This window comes from Podarcis pityusensis, assembly GCF_964106645.2.
Source record: "Podarcis pityusensis genome assembly, chromosome: 16".
Taxonomy (NCBI): Eukaryota; Metazoa; Chordata; class Lepidosauria; order Squamata; family Lacertidae; genus Podarcis; species Podarcis pityusensis.
This window is the reverse complement of record NC_138041.1, coordinates 18,904,866-18,926,618: the sequence shown is the minus strand read 5'-3', so window position 1 is coordinate 18,926,618 and position 21,753 is coordinate 18,904,866. Positions and strand designations below refer to the sequence as shown.

At 48.0% G+C, this 21,753-nt stretch overlaps 1 protein-coding gene across 4 annotated transcripts in view; it reads left to right on the top strand.

The window, feature by feature from the left end:
* Positions 1-519: 519 nt before the first annotated feature.
* Positions 520-21,753, top strand: part of EHBP1L1 (EH domain binding protein 1 like 1) — a 42,708-nt gene continuing 21,474 nt past the window's right edge. The window contains exons 1-8 of one of the 4 annotated variants that reach the window (XM_080986156.1): positions 520-1,003; positions 12,293-12,350; positions 12,580-12,675; positions 13,430-13,483; positions 15,028-15,206; positions 16,346-16,500; positions 18,318-18,353; positions 19,704-19,796. In XM_080986156.1, coding sequence (XP_080842282.1) covers positions 900-1,003; positions 12,293-12,350; positions 12,580-12,675; positions 13,430-13,483; positions 15,028-15,206; positions 16,346-16,500; positions 18,318-18,353; positions 19,704-19,796 — 775 coding nt within the window. In that variant the 5' untranslated portion in view covers positions 520-899. Of the gene's footprint in view, positions 1,004-9,344; positions 9,654-12,292; positions 12,351-12,579; positions 12,676-13,429; positions 13,484-15,027; positions 15,207-16,345; positions 16,501-18,317; positions 18,354-19,703; positions 19,797-21,753 lie in introns of those variants that run through there. The other 3 variants (XM_080986159.1, XM_080986158.1, XM_080986157.1) reach the window with 3 other exon arrangements.

Here is a 21,753-nt window from a genome sequence, read left to right as displayed (position 1 = left end):
CTCCTCCTCCTGGTTAATGGCCAACGCAGGGCCAGGAGGAGAGGGAGAGGAATTGCTCAGTGTGGCGTCTTTTATTTATTTCCCTTTTTTATATACGGCAGTGGCTTGGGGAAGAAAAAAAAAAGGTGGCACCCATCTGAGCAGCCGCAAGCACTCTGCATGTGCCCAGAGGCACTATTTCCTAAGACAGGCTTCCTTCCTTACACTGCTGCTCGACCCAGCAGGCAGGCGTCTTGAAGCCATTTACGAACTTTGGCTGGGGTTGGGGAAGGGAGGAGGAGGCCGTCTGTTCATGGGCAGAAACAACTCGGCGGAGGTTGGAACTTTTTATATGGCCAAAACGACGGAGCGCAAGCCCGAGGCCCAGAGGCAGCTCGTCTGAGGGTCTCTTTGCAGACACGCAGCCCCGATGTCCCGGGGTGGGTGCGGGTGCTGTAGCTGCCGTCAGCTGTCGCTCGCTCCCTTCTCGGCCTCGCTGCTGCTTCTCCCTCCCGCGCTCCGCCCTCTCCGTCTGAAGATCACACCCACAGCCCGTTTGCCAGCGGCGGACGGAGACCGGGCTCCCCCCCTCCGCTCTCTCTTCCTCTCCCCGCTTCGATGTCTGTAACTTTCTCGCTCTGCACCAACTTCCTCCCGGCCAGGTTTCCGCGGGCTGCGAGCCAGGCGTTCAGACGGCAACGGCAGCAGCAGCAGCAGGAGAAAGAGGCAGGCTCGCTGCAGGCTGCTGTGCTCGCCCCGTCGGGGCTCGGGGTCAGGAGGAGACGCAGCAGCAGCAGCAGCGGGTGATGGGGGCCGAGCGGAGGGGCGCCGGTGGGGTGTGAAGAAGGCGGCAGCGACCCACAGCTCTTCTCCGGGGCGGCAGCAGCGAGGCGACAGCCGCGGAAACCGACGGGGCGGCCATGAGTTCGGTGTGGAAGCGGCTCCAGCGCGTCGGCAAGCGGGCGGCCAAATTCCACTTCGTGGCCTGTTACCAGGAGCTGGTGGTGGAGTGCACCAAGAAATGGTGAGGCTGGGTGGGGCAGCGGGGCCGTGGGGTGGGGGAGAGGGAGAGACGGTGACTCAGGGTCTTGTGAGTACACGAGGAGGGTTTTTTTGGGGGGGGGGTCTGGACCCAGGAAGTGGAGAAAGGGGCGGGGAATGCACGAGCAGTGGTGAAGGGGCGGGGTAGGGTTTCACAACTGCCTTTTAAGGTAGGCCGGTGTTGCTAATAAACCCAAGGGATATAATATATTATCATCTAGAATCGTAGAGTTGTTAGGGACCACGAGGGTCATCTAGTCCAACCCCCTGCAATGCAGGAATCTTTTGACCATCTTTGGGCTCGAACCAACAACCCTGAGGTTGAGTCTCATGATCTACCAACCGCATTCTATTCTAGTCTATTTCATACTTTGTACGCACAAGAATACACTAAAGCCTTCGAATTATAACTTGGTATAATTTTTTACAACGGCCCTGTGTTCATAAACCTGTATTGTAGGTGCAAAAGGTTGCGAGGGGAGGGACAGTTTGGGGGAAGGGCTCCTTCAGGTGAGGGGCAGTGGCATGCTTTGCGTTTTAAAATGTCCCAGGTTGAAACCTCGACATTGCTAGGCAGGGCTGCAAAAGAGAGTTGTCCAACACCCTGGAGAGCTGCTGCCAGTCAGTGTGGACAATACTGAGCCAAATGGACCAATATCCTGTCTTGGTACTATAAGGCATTTCTCCAGGTCCCTGTTTAATCCTGCATTTTCTTCACAACCATGAGAACTAGAAGCTTACTTTATCTTTTATGGGAAGGACCATAGCTCAGTGGTAGAGCAATGCTTGTTGTCTTTGTCTTGCTTAGTAACCTTGTACTGTAGTTCATTGCTTCTTAATTCATATTGTTTATATTATCGCTTGCTAGCACTGTATTTTTACGGTTGTACACTCCTCTGGTTTAGAAAAAAATTAAAATAAATAAGATCGTAGGACTGACTGCAATCATTTCCTGGTAAGGCTGGGAAATGTCTTCAGACCAGGAGAGCCAAAGGCCTTAATGGTATCATTAGACTCATCTAACACTGCACTGGGATAATGAAAGTTGAAGTCCAATAACGTGGGGGGAGGGGGGGCAAAGTTTCCCATCTCTGGTTCAGGCCTGACTCTGCATTAAGGCAGTTTCCTGTGTCGCTTTTGCGTGCCTAAGGAGATACCTAGGCTTTTCATGGCAAAGATGAGATTTGCACCAGGGGCCGCTGGTTCCTGTGCAGGCCTTTTTAACCAGTTTGCATTTCACAAGTTGTGTTCTAGGTTACGGGTAGAAGCTTGTGCACCAGGAAGTGGTAAATGGAGGTGAAAGGGAATAATGTTTTTATTGATTTAACCCATTTACGATGTTGCTAGTTTCCAAGTAGTTCAGAGTGGTTTGTGACATAAAAAACAACAACTCTGCAATCATGAAAACAACAGGAGAGGCAATTTTTTAAAAAATTGCATTTAAAAGCAATCTACGTACTGAATAAGCCCAGAAAATGACCCAGGTTGGACAAATGCCTGTTAGAAGTGAAAGATGATAATAATAATAAAAAGAAGTGAAAGATGATTCTATGTTGAAACCCATCTGGAAAAGGTCTAGCGAATTCTGCCACAATTACAGAGCAATCAAGGGTGGAAAACCTGCAGGACACAGGTGGCCCATGCAGGGGGGGGGGAATATCCTCATCCCCCCCATGTAACAATTAGGTTTTCTATGCTTCAATTTTTACTCCATTATCTGCCTTGATTAAACACCGTTTAGTGGAACATTGAGATGTGAATTTAACGAAGGAAGCAAATAAATAATAACATGCATGGCGTTTAGGCCTCTGTCGATGGGTGGGCTTTGCAAAACTTTCAGCTCTGGCACGTGGAATCGAACTAGGAAGCAAATGGGTAAACAATGCAACTGGTGCTGTGCAGAGCAGACCGAAATCTGTTTTTTGTCACAGTAGCTGTAACAGGAAGACGGGGAGCTGCGCTCTGTGCCCGTTGATGCTTCTGCGCTGTCTTCAAGGGCAGACCCACGCAGAGCATGTACTGAGGCAATCCAGCTTGGAAATTGCAGCGACCATGGTATCTTGGCATGTTGGGGGTAGAATGAGGATGGTTGGGTGGCCACGATGCTAGGAGTAATGGTGAACTGGAAAAACGGGAAAAGAGGGGATTGCAAGGGGCCTCAGGCTCCAGGCCCACCTCCTCCTCTCTGGCCACCCACCCCCTGAGTGCTTTTGACTGGCATGAGTAATTACAGTGGTACCTTGGTTCTCAAATGCCTTGGTACTCAACTTGGAACCCAAACACTGTAAACCCGGAAGTAAGTGTTCTGGTTTGCGAACTGTTTTCGGAAGCCGAATGTGCTCCGTTTTGACTGCCACACTTCTGTTTTGAGTGTTACACTGAGGTCTGTCTGTTTTTGCTATTTATTTTGCGTTTTTGTGGCTCTTTTTGTTTTGTTTTCGTGACTGTGTGGAACCCAGTTCAGCTACTGATTGATTGATTGATTGATTGCGTTACTGCAGTATGTTATTTATTGCTTTCATTTTATGGACCAATGGTCTTGTTAGATAGTAAAATTCATGTTGAATTTTAGGGGTTGTTTTTAAAAGTCTGGAATGGATTAATCCGTTTTGCATTACTTTCTGTGGGAAAGCATGCCTTAGTTTTGGAACGCTTTGGTTTTGGAACAGACTTCCAGAACAGATTAAGTTTGAGAACCAAGGTACCACTGTATATAACATTTAGGGAACATCTGAAGGCAGCTCTGTATAGGGAAGCTTTTTAAGGTTGAATGTTTTATCATGTTTTTATATATGCTGCTAGCTGCACAGAGTTCCTGGGGCAACCCAGTCAGATGGGTGGGGTATAAATAATAAAAATTATTATTATTGCCAGAATAGGTGTGTGTGGAAACCAGCCTTGTTGCACAAAAGTAAACATTAACATTCATTACTCTGCCCACTTTTGTTTCCAGTTCCGCCAAGTAATTGCATGCAGCCCCCAGGAAGGTGCCCAGAAGGGAAAAAGGACCTCTGCCCCTGTTGTAAACTGTACAAGGGGCTATGTAAAGGGTTACGGGGGGGGGGGGGGCTTGGTCCAAATGCAAGGGGGCAGGTTAGAGATGGTGTCACTGGAGGAGTTCCTTCCCCTGTCCCCCAAACTCCAAAGTTGGGGAGGGTGGAAGCGCAACTCCCTTGAACTCTAGGAAAATATGGTGTCAGGGCTGGTTCAGCTGCAGATCAGACTCAGAGACGAGCAGTAAAGTTGATTCACTCTGTTGGGGAGGGCTCCCCCCCCCCTCTGAGCTCTTTGCTCTGCTACATGCAAAACCCTCTGTGCCCATGGAGACAAGGGAGGAATGGAGCTGAATACAGGCTCCTGTAAATCTGTTGCAGCCTCAGCCCCTACCTCCTCCTCAGCTGCCTATCCTGTGTCTGCAGCGCTTTCTGACTCTTCTTCCCTTCTCTCACTCAAGCCTGCTGCTTGTTCAGCATCCAACCATTCTGCCTCCTCTCCATCCTCTGACCTGTCTTCCGTGTCCTACCACCACTCCCCTGGCTCTGAGCCTTCCTCTTCTGAGGCTTCCCTAGGGGGTTCTCCTGCCGGAGCCTCCCACCACTGTTCCTTGCCCAATCAGTCCCTGACATCTGGTGGTCTTTCTAGGAGGTCGGTCATCTCAACTGGGTTCCTGCTTTGCCAGTCTTGTAAAGGTGTGAGCCTGAATGGATGGGTCATTCCTGCAGTAGGAAAGCAGCCTCTTCTCTTGGGCAGCAGGTTACTGTGCCATGCCAAGGACACCAGGGACAGCCATAGACACGAGACACTGACATTGCTACCCTGAAAGTTTCTTTGCAGTGGTCAGGAAGGGAAAACAGAACTGAGCCTGATCTCCTTGCTTAGTTGCCTGAAGCTGATTCTTTCTCTCCACTTCAGAAGGTGCTGTCTGTGCCATCTGACTGGATAGGGCCGTCTGTCTTCCAGGTTAACTGATGTCACTTGCAAAATTCCTGTCTTGAGACTCGTGCCTGTCATTGCAGATGTTTCTGGGTTAGACGAATCCCGGGCCTGACTTGGGATAAGGCAGCTTCCTCTGTGCTGAGCCATGAGGAACTAGTGGCTGAGTTTGCATTTCCCCCTCCTCCCTCCCAGTCCCTTTTTCCTCTTGTGTTGCGTCTTTTAGATTATAAGCTTCAGAAAGAGCATACAGTGGTACCTCGGGTTACAAACACCTTGGGTTACAAACACTTCAGGTTACAGACTCTGCTAACCCGGAAGTAGTACCTTGGGTTAAGAACTTTACCTCAGGATGAGAAAAGAATTCGCGTGCTGGCGGTGCGGCAGCAGAGTGATGCCCCATTAGCTAAAGTGGTACCTCAGGTTAAGAACTGTTTCAGCTTAAGAACGGACCTCTGGAACGAATTAAGTTCGTAACCAGAGGTACCACTGTATCTTATTACTACTGGTCTTTGTAAACTTCTCTGGAAGCCTTCTTAAACTGAAGAGCAGGGTGAAAATGCTTCAAAGAATAAAGAAACGGTTATTATTTTCAATCAGTGCTTTGTTGAGAACTAGAGGGCTGGAATCTTGCTTTAGATTCAGGGTGTTAAGCAAAAGTCAGCAGCACAGCATCTGCCTATGCTTGCAAAAAGGGCCCGGGTTATAGTTCAGCTGGTAGAGCACGAGACTCTCAATCTCAGGATTCGGGGTTAGAACATTGGGCAAAAGATTTCTGCATTGGAGGGGGTTGGATTAGATGATCCTTGTGGTTCCTTCCAACGCTACAGTTCTATGATTCTAGCAGATGAGGTAGTAAGTAGTGGGGAAATCTTCCTTGTCTCTGGACAGCTGTCATCAGTCACAGAAGGATGGACCAGTAGATGCACTTGGTAGAAGATAACTTCCTAAGCGCTCAACGAGCACAGACAGTGGAGCAGCATGAACACTCAGGGAAGATGCTGTTTCTCACTTGCTGAGCTGTGGGCTTTCTGGTTCCTTGGCTGGCCAGAGAGGCACCAGTTTGGGGTGCAGCTAGCATCTCCCCAAGAAAAGTCATCTGCTGGTGATATCTGTTCAAGCTTCAGGGACTTGAAAGAATCAGGACGGGCCTCTCAAACCTACCTAGGATGCTGATCTTAGATGAGAATGCACTTTGCACATGCTCTGAGTCACTTCTTCCTCCTCTTTTGCTTTGCAAGTTCCTGGTTTGAGTCCTGACATATATGATGTGCTGGAGGTTTGCATTCAGAAAAGAAGAAAGAGGAAGAAGATTAGGGCAGAAGGGGCAAGATCTGGCGTTCTGTGCTGAAATACACTAGTTTGTGCTGGCAGGGGCTGATGGGAGTTGTAGTCCTAAACATCTGGATGGTACCAGGTGGGAGAAGGCTGACTTGATATAGTTACTTTTTCTTTTTTAAAGTGGTGGGGAGGGGAGATGCTGGAGGTCAGGCCTACCCGTCATGTCTAGCCCCCCTGCCCCCTCCCTGCAACAAACTCCACTGGGAGACGAGCCGGTTGCCAGACTTTGGGAGTTCAAGACAGACTGATACGGTGGAGGAGCAGGCGAATAAGGACACACACCCCTCCCCTCATTCTGACATGGCAAAGGCCTTATAAGGGACTCGGGAAATGATAAATATTTAGTCATTGCAGAGCTAAAAATGGAAAAGGGAGGGCTGAAACTTCAGGGTGTGTGTGTGTTAGGATAACAGGAACGCTGCAAAAAATGGAAACAGGAGGGAGGGAAGGTGGGTTGTCTCAGATGGGAAGAGCAGGGACCCAGCTGAGTGGGAGTGTGGAGTCTGTCCTCCCCTTGGGGGTAATCTGACTTCAGAGCTCTTGGATTCCTCGGATCTCAAGTTATTTCCAGTACTTTTGCTGGTCCTCAGCCACACCCTCATTCCCATGACTTGACTAGATTTGGGGGGGGGGGGGGGACCTTTCAGCCACTCAGAACTTGGCTCAAACCCCAGTACTTTTCTTTCTCTTTCTCTTTTTAAAGCCTTGACTTAAGACTGTTTACCTTCAAATTCACTAATGGTGCCAAACTAGGCACTCAGCACATGTACAGGAACACATTTTATTGCAACCGGCCTGAGATGCTGTGTTGATTTTGGGGGGCCATCCTTGGCTCTGAATCATAGAATTTGTAGAGTTGGGAGGGAGGACCAGGGTCATCTAGTCTAGCCCCCTGCAATGCAGGGATGTTTTGCCCAACGTGGGGCTCAAACCCATGGACCTGAGATGGAGAGTCTCATGCTCTAGCTATCTCCAGAGCTCACAGGACCAAGCTCCTAGAACAGGGGCAGGAAACCTGCATCCCTTCAGATGTTGGATTCCCATCACCCCGCTTCTGCAGTCGCCTTGGCCAAATCAGGGATGATGGGAGTTGTAGTCCAGTGTCTGAAGAACACTAGGATATGGAAGGTCAAGAAGAGTTTATTAGCAGAGTTGGGGTGAGGAAATGAGGCAAAGCATCCACCTGCCACCCTGAAACATTACAGAAACGATTTAAATATAATTGTAATTATCTGATGTTGGCATTACAAAAGGATACAGGTTTACACCCCAGTCAAAGCAGCAGTACAGGCTGGGGTCAATGGGAATTGTAGCCCGAAGCAGCACCCAATAGGGGAATAGTCTGCTCAAGACCCTGTTTTCCAGCACCAGAGCCAAACACAGCTGAAAATGGAAAAATAAATATTGAAGAACAAGGGTACCTCTGGGCATGCCAAGAGTTTTTGTTTGTTCTGTTGCTTCCTCCTACATGGTGTAGGACGCAGGTGGTGCTGTAGTCTAAACCACTGAGCCTCTTGGGCTTGCCAATCAGAAGGTCGGCGGTTCGAATCCCTGCAATGTGGTGAGCTCCCGTTGCTCTGTCCCAGCTCCTGCCAACCTTGCAGTTTAAAAGCATGCTAGTGCAAGTAGATAAATAGGTACCACTGCTGCGGGAAGGTAAATTGTGTTTCCTTGTGCTCTGGCTTCCATCATGGTGTTTCGTTGTGCCAGAAGTGGTTTAGTCATGCTGGCCACATGACCTGGAAAGCTGTCTGTGGACAAACACTGGCTCTCTTGGCCTGAAGGCAGCGAGATGAGCACTGCAACCCCATAGTCATCTTTGACTGTCCAGGGGTCCTTGACCTTTACCTTACCTACACAGTGTAGCCTTAGTTGGGTCCTTACACACTGGAGCCTGGGGGTCACCTTGACCTCCAGCCCCTCGTTCCGAGATTAACCTTTGCCTTGAGGCCTCCTCTCATGGGGGTCTTTGCCCCTCTGGCTCTCCATTCTGGGTGAAAGTGGAGAGTCCTGCAAGGCTGTTCTGTGATGAAGAGAAGGACGCTTGGTGGGTGTATTGGGTTTCCTCACTGCGCCCAGATTTAACCCAGCACCTGCAGCGGATTTATGACTGCTAGCCCCCAGGGGCTAAAATTAGCCTTTGGACACTAGCTCAGAAGAATTATAGAGGATATTAAGATGAAGCTGGGCATCACTTTCTTCAACAGAAGTGTGTGTGTTTGTGTGTGGTGCACTGTATGTTGTGATTGGGAAGCACAGGAGTCTGCGCTCTAATACAAGGGCAGGGGGATCTGCAGCCCTCCAGATGTTGCTGAACTTCAGCTGTCATCAGCCCCCAGCCTGCATGGCCCATGGTCAGGGGGTTATAAGAGCTGGGCTCCTGAAACATCTGGAAGGCCACAAGCCCCCCACTCCCTGGTATAGTAGGCAGTGTTAGAAATTAGCCAGGTGCTAGGCGCGTTTTTGACTGGTGCGGGTCCAACTGCGACCATGTGGAAATCTGTCGATGCCATGTTGGCAACTGGGGGAAAGCAAAATGTACGGTAACTAAGAGGATCTGAAATATTTTCCTTGAAGCTTGGATTTGCTTTATTCTGAATTGTCTTATTTGATGTTTTAGTGTGTTGTAAACTGCTTTGAGATGTGTTCTTTAAAATATAAAGTGTTATAGAAGTGCAATGAAAAATAACAGAAGGAGGCATCTGGGGAACATTTAGGGTACTAGCCTAGTCCCCTTAGTCCAATAATTGCACACCACTGCTCAGAACATGCCTCAGGATCTTCACATGTTCTTCCTGGCAAAGAGGAAGCCAGGACACCTGGGTCCTTTTCAGAACCAGGGAAGGCTGTTGGGTTACATCCGGTTTGATCCTAAACTTCAGGCGGGGAGAGGTGCTTTATCTGAGGGTGTGTGCGCTAAAGACTCCTGGTTCGATTTGAGAAATGAAGGCTCAGGCCTGAAGGGCAGCAGTGGGGCTGGTCTCTTTTGACACCCGTGTTGGCTGGGTGCGACCTGGCCCAGCTCCGAGGAGGATCAGAGCCGCGCCCGGTGAAGTCTGGGAAGGGGAAGATAAAGCTTCCCACCAAAATAACCTCTGTGCTGCTGAGCCAGAGTTCAAGTTACTGCCTGGCCCCAGAGCTTCTTGGTTTCAAAAGCCCACTCCGGAAAGGAAAATGAGGAAGTCTTCCTTTCCGCTGCCCCACAGAAGCCACGGGTTCCCTTCCACATGCCAGCAAAGAAGTCATTTTCTGCCGAGGCTCAGCTCAAGAAGCTGGTGTGGTCCTTGAAGCTTGTGCACCTGACAAAGTGGGCTTCAGCCCACAAAAGCTTATGCCAAATTTGGTCAACTCCATCCCAGGTTGGCAAAGGCTGACATATGCCCAACTGAAGGCCTGAGCCTTAGCTTTTATAAGATGCTGTTTTTGCTGCAAGAGACTAACCCTCTGTTGAATTTGAAGGCCTGGGGATGGCTAGAACAGCCCTCCTAAGCCTTCACTGGTGCTCACGGCTCAGGGCATTATAACCTTAAACTCTCTCCTGGTTTTTCGATTGTGTTTTCTTCCTGTATATTTTCATGTTTCGATATGCCTTTTAGTATTGTTGCAGGCTGCCTCGACACTTGGAAGTGGGGAGGCAACATTGAAATGTTTAAAATAAATAAATGGTGGGGTATAAAGTGGCAGTTAAGGCTTCAGCCCGTATGGAGACGTAGGCCGCAATCAAACCATACGTTTAATGCAGTGTGGAGCCACTTTAAACAGTCATGGCTTCTCCCAAATAATTATTGGAGTTGTGGTTTGTTACAGTGCTGGGAATTGTCAGGAGACCCCTATTTCCCCTCACAGGGTTATAATTCATAGTTCCCTGTGAAGAATGATTGTTTGGGGGAAGCTACAACTGTTTAAAGTGGTATCATATTGCTTTAAATGTAAGGTGTGGATGCAGCCTTACATTGGAACAAGTCCCAGACCCTCCCAAGTGTCCCTATTTTCCAGGGACATTTCTGGATTTATAGAAACCATCCGGGTTTCTGATTTGGTCCTGGAATGTCCCACTTTTCCTTAGGATGTCCCTATTTTCATTAGAGAAATGTTGGTGGGTATGTGACCCCCAAGCCAAGGAGATACACACTTTAGGAGACATCTGGAGGCAGCCTTGTATAGAGAACTGTTTTAAATGTTTAATGTTTTATTAGATTTGGATATATAGTGGTACCTCGTTTTTCAAACGTAATCTGTTCCAGAAGGCTGTTCAGCTTCCGAAACGTTTGAAAACCAAGGCACAAGGGGAGAATTTCAATTTCAATGGAGAAAATAGAAAAACACACAGCGGAAGCCATTCAACTTCCAAGGTGCATTCGAAAACGGAAGCATTTACTTCCGGGTTTTCGGCATTCAAAAACTGAAACGCTCTGAGACGCTCAAGAACCGAGGTACTACTGTATATTGGAAGCCACCCCGAGTGGCTGGGGCAACACAGTCAAATGGGCAGAGTATAAATAATAAAACAGCAACCACCACCACCACAACAAGTTGTTGTTGTTGTTGTTGTTGTTGTATAGGATGTCCCTATTTTTATCAGATAAATGTTGGAGGGTATGAAGTCCCAGTGAACTCTGAGGAATTTGCACAGGACTTTGTACTTTGAATGCTAATAAAAAATATTTTAGATTCAGGTAGGTAGCCGTGTTGGTCTGACGCAGTCGAAATAAATAAAAAATTGTCCAGTAGCACCTTAGAGATCAACTGCGGTAACAGGGTTTTTTTATTTACTCATTGCATTTATATGCCGGCTTTCTGCCAAGGCACCCATTAAAAAGTACTAACACACACTTGACCACTTCAGTCAACGGACCTGGCACGGCTACAGATGCCACATAGTACCCCTTGTGCATTTGTAAGTACTCAATCTTTTAGTGTGGCAGCACCTAACTTGGGAACTCCCTGCCTGTTGGTATTAGGCAAGCGCCTTCACTGTACTCTTTTCAGCACCTGCTGAAAACATTTTTGTTCAGACAAGCCTACCTGGATATTTAGAAAGTTTATGCAAGTCTTAATCTGTTTTTCGTTTATTATTATTAGGAGGGAAATAGTGTGGTGGCAAAATCAGAAGCTGGGCATTGCTTGTAACGGAACTGAGGAGTAACACCACTGCCCCACACCCCATACTGGGAATGCAATAGCAGCAGTGGTGGGCTATTAAGCAGAAGATATGACAATGTACCAAGTCATCCTCTAATACCACTAGTACACTCCATAGCTTCCCTTTTCTTCTGAAACCAACTTGGGGAAGAGACCATCCAAAGAGTTTCTTCTTCAGAATGGCATGCAAGAGCAACTTTCCCAGAAGTCAAATTTGAACTGGAATGGGGGGGGGGCACTTGCCACCACTGAAACAGAGTCCAAGAGTAGTAGCATCAAAATGTTTTTTAAAAAAACTGTCCAGTAGCACCTTAGAGACCAACTAAGTTTGTTCTGGGTATAAGCTTTCGTGTGCATGCACACGTATCTGAAGAAGTGTGCATGTACACAGAAGCTTATACCCAGAACAAACTTACCGTAATTCAATTTGTTTTAGATGCAGTGCTTTTCCCCCTCAAAAAAATGTTTAGGGGTACTTTCATTTTCCTACCCATATTGTAATACTGCCCTTCAATGAGGCCAAACTGCCCTTCAATGAGATTCACAAAATGTTTAGAGGTATGCGTACCCCTCCCCCCTGAAAAAAGCACTGTTTAGATGTGTTTAGCAGTTTTTGGATCTTTTAGATAAGTTGTTGTTGTTGTTGTTTTATTTGTACCCCACCTATCTGACTGGGTTGCCCCAGCCAGACAGGGATATATAAAAGTAATCAAGGCGCATCTGTAGAGTCAGAAGTTCCCCATCTCTGCCTTAGGCCTAAGAACAGGTAGAGGTACGTGGCCTATACATCTCTATGGGTTCTAGTACGTTTGCCTCTTTGTTCTTGTTTCTGAATTGTCTTCTCTCCCAATGCCAGGCAGCCCGACAAGCTGGTTGTGGTCTGGACCCGAAGGAACCGGAGGATCTGCTCCAAGGTGTGTTGACTTTCTCAACTACGGCAGGGTTTGGCCTCCGCCTTCCCCAACCTGGGACCCTCCTGCAGCTGACCGGGGTGGATGGAAGCTGTATAGATCAAAACATCTGGCAAGCCCAAGGTTGGGGAAGGCTGCCTTAAGGTGCGGGGTCCAAATCCCAGCAGAAGCTGCACCTCTGGAGGCACCAGTTGATGTTTTAGCTTGTTCTTATCTGCTTTTCCACCTGCAGGCTCATGGCTGGCAGCCAGGGATCAAGAACCCCTATAGGGGTACTGTGGTGTGGATGGTACCTGAAAATGTGGACATCATGGTGACGCTTTATCGGGTATGGCAGCCACAGTGCTGGGAGTCTGTTGTGGGCTCTATGACTGACACAAGGAAGGCCTTAGGAGGAGGAAGATTTCTGCTGCATCCACATCACACATTTAAAATGCTATGATACCATTTTAAACAGTCATGGCTTCCCCCAAATAAATTATGGAAGCTTTAGTGTGTTAATGGTGCTGATTATTGTTAGAGGACCCCTTATTCCCCTCACAAAGCTATAATTATCAATCCTTCTTTACATGGAACTCTGGGTATTGTAACTCTGGGAAGAGGGTAGGGGTCTTCTAACAACTCTCAAATCGCTTAACAAGCTACCAGAATTCTCTGGGGAAAGCTATTTACTGTTTAAACTGGTGCCATAGTGCTTTTGTTTTCCGTCAGTGTGGCCTTCGATAATGCATTTTGCAAAAGAAAGAGGGTCGTGCGATTGTACATAGACTATAGTCTACTGTACAAAGTTAATATTTACGTTTGTTTTTCTGCCTATTTTCCCACTGGCCCTGCCCACTGCTGGCATGTCCCCACTCCCCACCTCACAGAATTTTGCCTAGACAAGAATGTGGCCCTCGGTTCCCCACCTTGGAGAGTCCAGTCCAGAGCAGGCAATATTGTGCTAGATGGATAAACGGTATGATCTCCTAGAAAGAGGCTTGATTATCCTAGACGGAGGGTGCTTCTGATCAGATTGCAGCCCTAGGCACTGTATGTTCAGACCTCCACTCCAGGTGACCTTCTTCTCATTGCTTTTCCAGGATCCCCATGTAGAGGAATATGAAGACAAAGACTGGACCTTCGTGATTGAAAATGTATGTGGAAGTGAACCTGTTTCTGGGAGCCTCAAATGTGGGCCTTGGTGGGCCTGGGAATAGGAACTGGGAGGAGGCAGGGGTCCTTTTGTCTAAAGCTGTGGGCATCTTTTCTTGCCAGGAGTGTCCCTTGCCCAGCAATACAGACCTGTATTGATTGAGTTCTAAAAAAGCAAAAGGATGCCCTCACCTCAGGCAGCAATGACAGGCCTTGTCAATGTCCCTGATTTTTCACTCTGGGGTTGTGGTTGTGATGCCGTGCCAGTCTTAGTGCCTCTGGCAGCTTACAACTCCATCAAGGATCTGTGTGTTCCCTCTCTCCCTCCCAGCTCTGTGATCCTGTAGCCATTTTAAACTATCCAATGGGCCGCCATGTCTGAAGTGGAGCTGACTTGCATCCTGCTGCTCCAAAGAGACTAGAACTGAATGGGTGGAATTTGCAGAGAAACGGCTTCCTATGCCAGGCTGTTGGACAGCAAAGCAGGCTGCCTCAGATGGCTCCGGGCTCTTTTTTTCTGGAGGTTTTTAGGCAGAGAAATGTCATACAGTGGTGCCCCGCAAGACGAATGCCTCGCAAGACGAAAAACTCGCTAGACGAAAGAGTTTTCCGTTTTTTGAGTCGTTCCGCAAGACGAATTTCCCTATGGGCTTGCTTCGCAAGACGAAACGTCTTGCGAGTTCTTGCGAGTTTGTTTCCTTTTTCTTAAAGCCGCTAAGCCGTTAATAGCCGCTAAGCCGTTAATAGCCGCTAAGCCGCTAATAGCCGTGCTTCGCAAGACGAAAAAACCGCAAGACGAAGAGATTCGCGGAACGGATTAATTTCGTCTTGCAAGGCACCACTGTAGTTGCAAGATTCCTGCATGATCTCCAAGGCGCCTTAGAACTATAGAACTCTATGATTCAACCACTGAAGGCCCCACTGTATGAGCCAAGAAGAGAGTCAAGGCAAGGAAGCAGGCATGGGCAATCTCAGGCCCAAGGGAATGAGATGTGGCCCTCCAGGCCTCTCTGTCTGGCCCTCAGAATTCTCCTCAGGCCACGCCCCTCACACACCCCAAGTGTTCTTGCCTGGCAGGAACGTGGCCTTTAAACTGACAAAGCCTCTCACTTGCCTGGATGGAGGGTAGAGAGATGGGTAGGGACATGTAGAAACTAGACTACTGCACAAACATAATATTTACATTCAAGGCTCCTCCCACATTTACTGAGATGTTCCCTCCGGGAGGTTTCCCAAAAGGGAAAGCAGCCCTCAGGCTGGAAAACATTCCCCAGTGTTAAAGGTGGAAAGGAAGTACAGTATTTTGACTTGATCCCAGGCAGATGATGGCAATGAGGGCAATTTTCTGATAGCCAGAGACATGAGATTGTGGCTGAGTATGAGTTCCTAATGGCGGGGAGGAGGCATGCAGGGATAAGGGGTTTGAAAGCCATGCATTGTGGGAGGAATAAGGGGCAAATAGGAAAGGCAAGTTTGTGAATATGTGCGCAGAGAGAATGTCAGTTGTCCTAAGCGGAAATCATGACTGTTAACGCCCTCACGCCAGGAATCGAAGGGGCACCGGAAGGTCCTGGCTTCTGTGGATGTGAACCTCAAGCGCTTTGCCAGCACCACACCGACCCAAGTGGACCTGAAGCTGAATCTGAAGCCGCGGTCAGTGAAGGTGGTGGCCGCCACACTGCAGCTCACCCTCTCTTGCGTCTTCCTCCGGGAGGGGAAAGCCACGTGAGTGCTGCCTTTCGGGGAGAGGGCTGTGGCGGGAGGACCTCCTCCGTTTTAAACATGAGGCTATCCTGGAATCCTTTGTTGCCCTCTCTCTGGGGAAAGCACCATAGCACTTCCTTGGCCTCCAGAAGGTCCTTGGTTCAATGCTTGCCGTCTCCAATTGGAAGGCTCAGGTGGAATAAGATGGGAAAAGACTCTTGCCTACTACAGACCCTGGAGAATGGCTGCTAGTCAGAGCAGGCAATATTGGGCTAGATTGTCTTGGCCAAAGGTAGCTTCGCATCAGGGCCCATTAACTCAGGAGATGGAGCACCTCCTCTGAATGTTGATAACAATCTTTGGGTTGTAGGGGATGGAAAAGGAAGGCAGTTAGCGAGACAGGAACTTTGGAGAATCACCACTAGACAGAATAACATTTATTTATTTACTTATTTTGCATCCTGCCCTTTACCAGCAGGTCTTGGGTGGTTCACAACATAAAACCATGATATAAAAACACAAAATCGAATAAATTATTCTTTATTAGATTTGTATACTGCCCCTCATCACAAGATCTCAGGGTGGTCCACAGGATAAAATGCAAGGTAAAAAACACGAGTAAATAGTTAAAACAAAACTAACTAAACAACACCTCCCCCTTCCCACAATCACATTTAAAAGGTTGTAGAATATTAATCAGCCAAGGGCCTGTTTGAAGAGGAACATTTTCGCCTGGCGCCTAAAATACATATAATGAGACTCCAGGTGAACCTCCCTGGGGAGGGCATTCCACAAATGCAGAAAAGGCCAGTTCTTGTGTTGCCACCCTCTGAGCCTCGCATGAAGAAGGGTCTCAGATGATGAACGCAGAGTCCAGGGTCGGTTTATATGGGGAGAGGCAGTCCTTGATTTATTGCGGTCCTGAGCCGTTTAAGGCTTTATAGGTCAAAACCAGCACTTGGAATTGGTTGAGGAAAGTACTTGGCTAGATGAATAAACAGCTTCCTATCTTCCTATAGTAAGATCTACAATAACTGGATTGGCATCCATTGTTCAGGGAGCAGGGGAGTCACTTTTGGCCAAAAATGTCCTGGTGAGGGTGGATGATGGAAAAGCAGCTGCCTTCTTGTGACATTCCTTTAACCCTTTCACCTTTGCAGGGATGAGGACATGCAAAGTCTGGCAAGCCTGATGAGCGTCAAACCCTCCGATATCGCAAACCTGGAGGACTTCGCTGACAGCGAAGAGGAGTCAGAGGAAGCCCCGAAGAAGAGCCGCCAAGAGGATAGTGCAAGCCAGGGGGCATCGTCTAAAGGTGGGGGGACCCTTCTGTGCCAGAAACCACACTTTTCTTGGGCCCAGCCCTGCAGATCTCTTTCATCAACGAAAGAGGGATGCCAGCATTTTCCCCCCAGTCTTGGAAGTCGCCCCCTCCGTCTCCACTCCTGGTACCTGGAACCAGAGCTAATTGTTCCTTGCTAGAGCTTGAATTGGAGCGAGCGAGTTGCTTGGGTTTTGTCAAAGTTCACTTTAGTTAACTTGCAGGTGAGCTGAGGTCTTTTGTGGAGCTTTGGCCTGGCCCATCAGCTCTTGGTTTTCCAAGACTCTTTGTAAATAATTAACTTGCTGAACCACTGAGGTCTTGCCATATGTTTTTACTTGGCTCTTATCAAGCGTAGTTTGAATTGCCAGTGCAGTTGCTTAAGAGAAATTAATGAAAACGAACCAAAGCAAAAGGGTGGCCAAACTCTAAACCCAAGGGTGGGGAACCCGTGGCCAGATGTTGCTGGACACCAGCTCGTATCAGCCCCAGCCAGCATGACTGGTGGTCAGGGATGATAAAGAGTTGTCATCCAGCAACCTTGAGGTGGGGGGCTGCTGGTTCCCACTCTCTGGTTTAGGTTTTATTGTTTTCATTATGTTTTTATTTTTCTGTGTATTAATCTTGCTTACTTACTGTCAGCTGCCTTGGAGACCTGATGTCGGGTAGAAAGACATCATATAAACAAATAAATGTGGGAGACTAGCACTAAAACAGTAGCTTATCGACGATGGCCCTGACCATTGTCCCTGTTGGCTGGGCCTGGTGGGAACTGAAGTCACAACTTCTGGAGGACAGCAAGTTTCCCATGGCTGGTTTAGGGTTACATCTATGAGCCTTGGGCTTATGTACTTCCCCTTTGGGAGATTGGAATATTTTCCTTCTCCTTCAAACTCATCCAAGCCTCTTTACATCTGCTCTTGGGGGAACTCTGGTTAGTCTATGGCTAGTTCAGGATCAAACTGTGGTTTATGATTCTGGCTTCTTCATTATCTATAGTTTAAACTAACCAGTGTTTCCCTGACTTCATACCTATGTAACAGGGAACTTTGCTTAGTTTAAAAGCAGAAGTGGCCATGCCAGAGGAGGAGAGAGGGAAGGTTGCAACCGTTGTTCAGTGGAGCCTTGTAAAAAAAGCTCATAAAAGTTACTAGGCTGCCATTTTTTACTAGCCTGCTAAGAAGCTACCTGCTTGCATTTCCATGTTCTCCCTGGAGGAGGAGAAACATGTAAATACAGTGAAAACCAAGCTGACTAGCAGAGGAGGGATGGAGTGAACTATCCATCTTCTCCTATCCCACTGCGTTTCCATGCTGGTTGTGCTGGGTATACTCTGTACTTCCTCTTCCCTCAGAAGGTCAGGATCCAGAGGATGATGAGAAAGATGCTTCTCTGCCTGAGACCCCAAGAACCGCTGCCAGTCAGAGCAGGTCATATTGGGCTAGATGGAGAAAAAAAATCTCACTGGGTATAATGCAGGTTCTGTCCCCACTTCCTCCTATTGGACAGCACAATCACAGAATTTCCCACCCCATCAAACACCCATTGGCTTTCTGGACTCTCTTTGCTTTTCCTTCTCAAGAGATACCGTGTCTTTCTTGCCTGGCTGGGAGCATCGTTGTGCTTTTCAAATGTCCCTTTTCCAAATTTAATTACTCATGCATACCCTGCCCTCTTCCTAGAATCTGCTGTATCATTGCTCACCTTCCCCCACAGTGCTTCTCCACCAGTGATTTCGCATTTGCTTCTGCCTTTAAGTCACTCTCTCTCTCTCTTTATTCTCTGTCTGTCTGTCTGTTTCATCCATTCAGGATTTCTCCAAAACGTGTTGACGGACTATTTTGCAGGTAGGCGTAGGCAGACGCCCAAGGTTTGCTTAGCACCATTGAACCATCGTTTTCATAATCTGGCTGGAACCCAACCTCTGTGACTTTCTCCCAATGCATACTGGGGAACTTGTGACTCATGCTCACAATTGTGGCTGCTTATTCGGAGGGTGTTGCCTGTTGTGGGTTGATTAGCATGCAGCAGTGAATGATTGTGATTGTGTAATGCAGGCTTCCCCAACCTGGTGCCCTTTTAGAGCAAGGCCAGCGGATGTATTTTAGCATAAGAGGTGGTGTTCTGTTTTGTGTGCATGAGAGAGAGATTGCAATCTAAATCAGGGGTTGCCCACATGGTTCCTGTGGGTGCAGTGGCGCCCTTGAGGTCATTCCTGCTGCCCACAAAGTCTCTTGAGCCAATTAGCAAGGCCTTTTGAAAAGTACATACAGCTAAAGGAGGAAGTTGGAAGAGTGGCACTCTTTCCCACTTCCTCTTTCAGCTCTATGGGCTCTTCAAGGCTCAGCTTAACTCCACAGAATCCGGCTTTTACCCAGATCTCTTGAAAAAGCAAAATGTGAGCATGTGCTCTCTCTGCTGCTCTGCCAAAGAGGAGGGTGGGGTGGGGCTTGATGTGGGGAATTGGGAGAGAAGTGAATGGAGGTGACCACAGCAGTCGCTCCAAAGGCCAAATATCATCATAGTTGGTGATCCCTCGTCCAAATGATGGCAGTAGTAGGAGAGGAAGGGGACAAAATGAAGAGGTGGGCTGGATTGCAAGGGCCAGTCCTTTGCAAGGGCCAGTCCTTTGCAAGCCTGTGTTGTGGTTTCATTTCAGTTGGGACTCTAAAGGATTGAGGGGCTCTAAAGGATTGAGGCTTCACAAGGCAAGAGGGAGAAAGAGAGAGCGGGCAGCCTTCTGCGATGGAGTTCCGGGCACAAATAGCAGTGTGTTCTTGTGTTGTTGTCATTGTTGTTTCCAGAGGGATTCTTTAGCTCCGCATTTCCTGCATCTAGCAGGGGGACTAAAATGACTGCAAAGGGACCAGGTAGTTTGGGGGCTGCTCTGGGAGTGTTTGGCATTCGGTACAGGCAGTAGATTAAGATTAGAACATGTGAAGAGCTCTAAAGCTGGATTAGGCCAAAGGCTGGGGGGGGGGGGTTGCATCTGGTCCAGCCCTCTGTTCTCCCAGTGGCCAACCAGATGCCTCAAAGGGAAGCCCAAAAGCAGAAGCTGAGCACAACAGCAGCTTGTGACCCCCAGTAACTGGCATTCAGAGGTAGAAAACTGCCATTGTGGCCAGTAGCCATGGATAGCCTTATCCTCCACGAATTGTATCTAATCCCCTTTATCTTTCCTCCTCCTCCTAATGCAGACACTTCACGGGATCTGAACACTCTGGCCGAGGAAGAGGAGGACCCGTCTGCTCAGAGCGCATTGGCAACAGCTGCCCCTTCCAGGAAGGAAGGTAAGCGGGAGGAAGGAGTCTGCCTACCAAAGGTTGCTGCATCCCTTGTTCTGCAGGGGTGTGGGCTGGGCAGAGGGGAGAAGTCGGCCACATCCACACCATACGTTGAAAGTGCTGTTGCACCACTTTTAGCAGCCAGCAGCCAAGGCTTCCTCCAAAGAATCCTGGAAACGGTAATTTGCCGAGTGTTGTTAGGGGACTCCTCATAGAGCCACATGTTCAGGCACCCTTGACGGACCGCAACTCCCAGAATTCTTTGCAGGGGGAGCCATGACTGTTAAAGTGATAGAAGTGATTGGTGTCAATATGATGCTTTGACTGATGACTGAAGGGGTGTGTTACTGGCAAGGGTAAGAAGCAGGTGTAAGGGAAGAAGGAGGTTTCATTTGTGGTAAAAAGGGTAAAGGGACCCCTGACCGTTAGGTCCAGTCACAGACAACTCTGGGTTTGCAGCCTCATCTCGTTTACTGGCCGAGGGAGCTGGCGTACAGCTTCTGGGTCATGTGGCCAGCATGACTAAGCCACTTCTGGTGAACCAGAGCAGCACACAGAAACGCTGTTTACCTTCCTGCCAGAGTGGTACCTATTTATCTACTTGCACTGTGTGCTTTCGAACTGCTAGGTTGGCAGGAGCAAGGACCGAGCCACGGGAGCTCACCCCGTCGTGGGTAGAGAGGATTAAAAAGGATAAATATTTGAAGCGGTCTTTTGCCAGGTCTAGACCCGTGATTGAGCACCTCCTGCTTGCAGGCCTTACTGGGTCCAGCATAGGTCCCCATTTAGCTTGCAGTGTTATCTTGCAAAAACTACACCTGCTTCTCCCACACCTGAGAAGTTGTCACATAGATTGCGGTTGTCAACAAGCAGTTGGCATCCTGAAAGTGTGCTCCCAGTTGTTTCTTAGCAAGGGAGGTTTGCTATCACTACCACCAGTCAGATGATAGGAATGAACTTCAAGCCTGCTGAGGTCGGCTGCATTGTAGAGTGACCTCCTGGGCACTCTGTAGCACAGTCAATCAGTCAGCTCTGATCAGCTGTGACTGCAAGCCCTGCTAGGATCTTCCTTTGAACTTAAGCTGGACTGCGAAGGAAAAATGGGCTACCTGATGTTGTGATGGTATCAAGTGATTGGCGAAGTGGACTGTTAGGGAAGCCAGGATCCAGCTGGGAAAAGGCACTCCTAGCTTAGACCATCTAGGTCCACATTGTCTCACGGTGTGGCTCTCTTAAGGGTCCAGGGAGGAAGCCCCAATGGGATGCAGAAGGTCCTAGTTTGAATTCCCAGCATCTCCAGTTAAAAAAGAACGTAGGAACGTAGAAAGCTACCTTATATGGAATTAGACCATTTGTCCATCTAGTGCTGTGTTGTCCACACTGGCAGGCAGCAGCTCTCCAGGCTTTCAGGCAAAAATATACCAAGAACAAGAACTCCAACTTAATAACAATAACTCCAACTTAATAACAAGAACTCCAACTTATTTAATGTTTTTTCAGGCAAAAATAACACAGAAGAAAGCATTATATCAGGGAAGGTTGCTTTGCGAAAAATGTGCAACGTGTTAGGCAAAACTGCACACGAGACTGTGTCTATTAGGAGAAACTTTGCACAAAATGCCAATGAGTTTTCATTGTTTTTTGTTTTTTGTTTTTTTTAATGCAAACTGATGTGGAAACAGAACTTCAGATGGGGTAAATGAGAAACTGAAAGAAATGGATTTATAAGCTAAGTGAATATATAGAGTTAGCAAAAACTAACAGCAGCCATAAGATCCCAAACAAATCAAAATTTAAAATTAGAATGGAATTGCTTTGAAGAATACATGGAAAAATACTGTTCTAAAAAGAATATGCATCTATAATATGCATAGATTAAATATGTAAAGTAGATGTAAGAATATGAATAAGTAGGTAAAGCAAAGATGAAAATGAAATCAGGAATGGTTGTAAGAGATAAAGA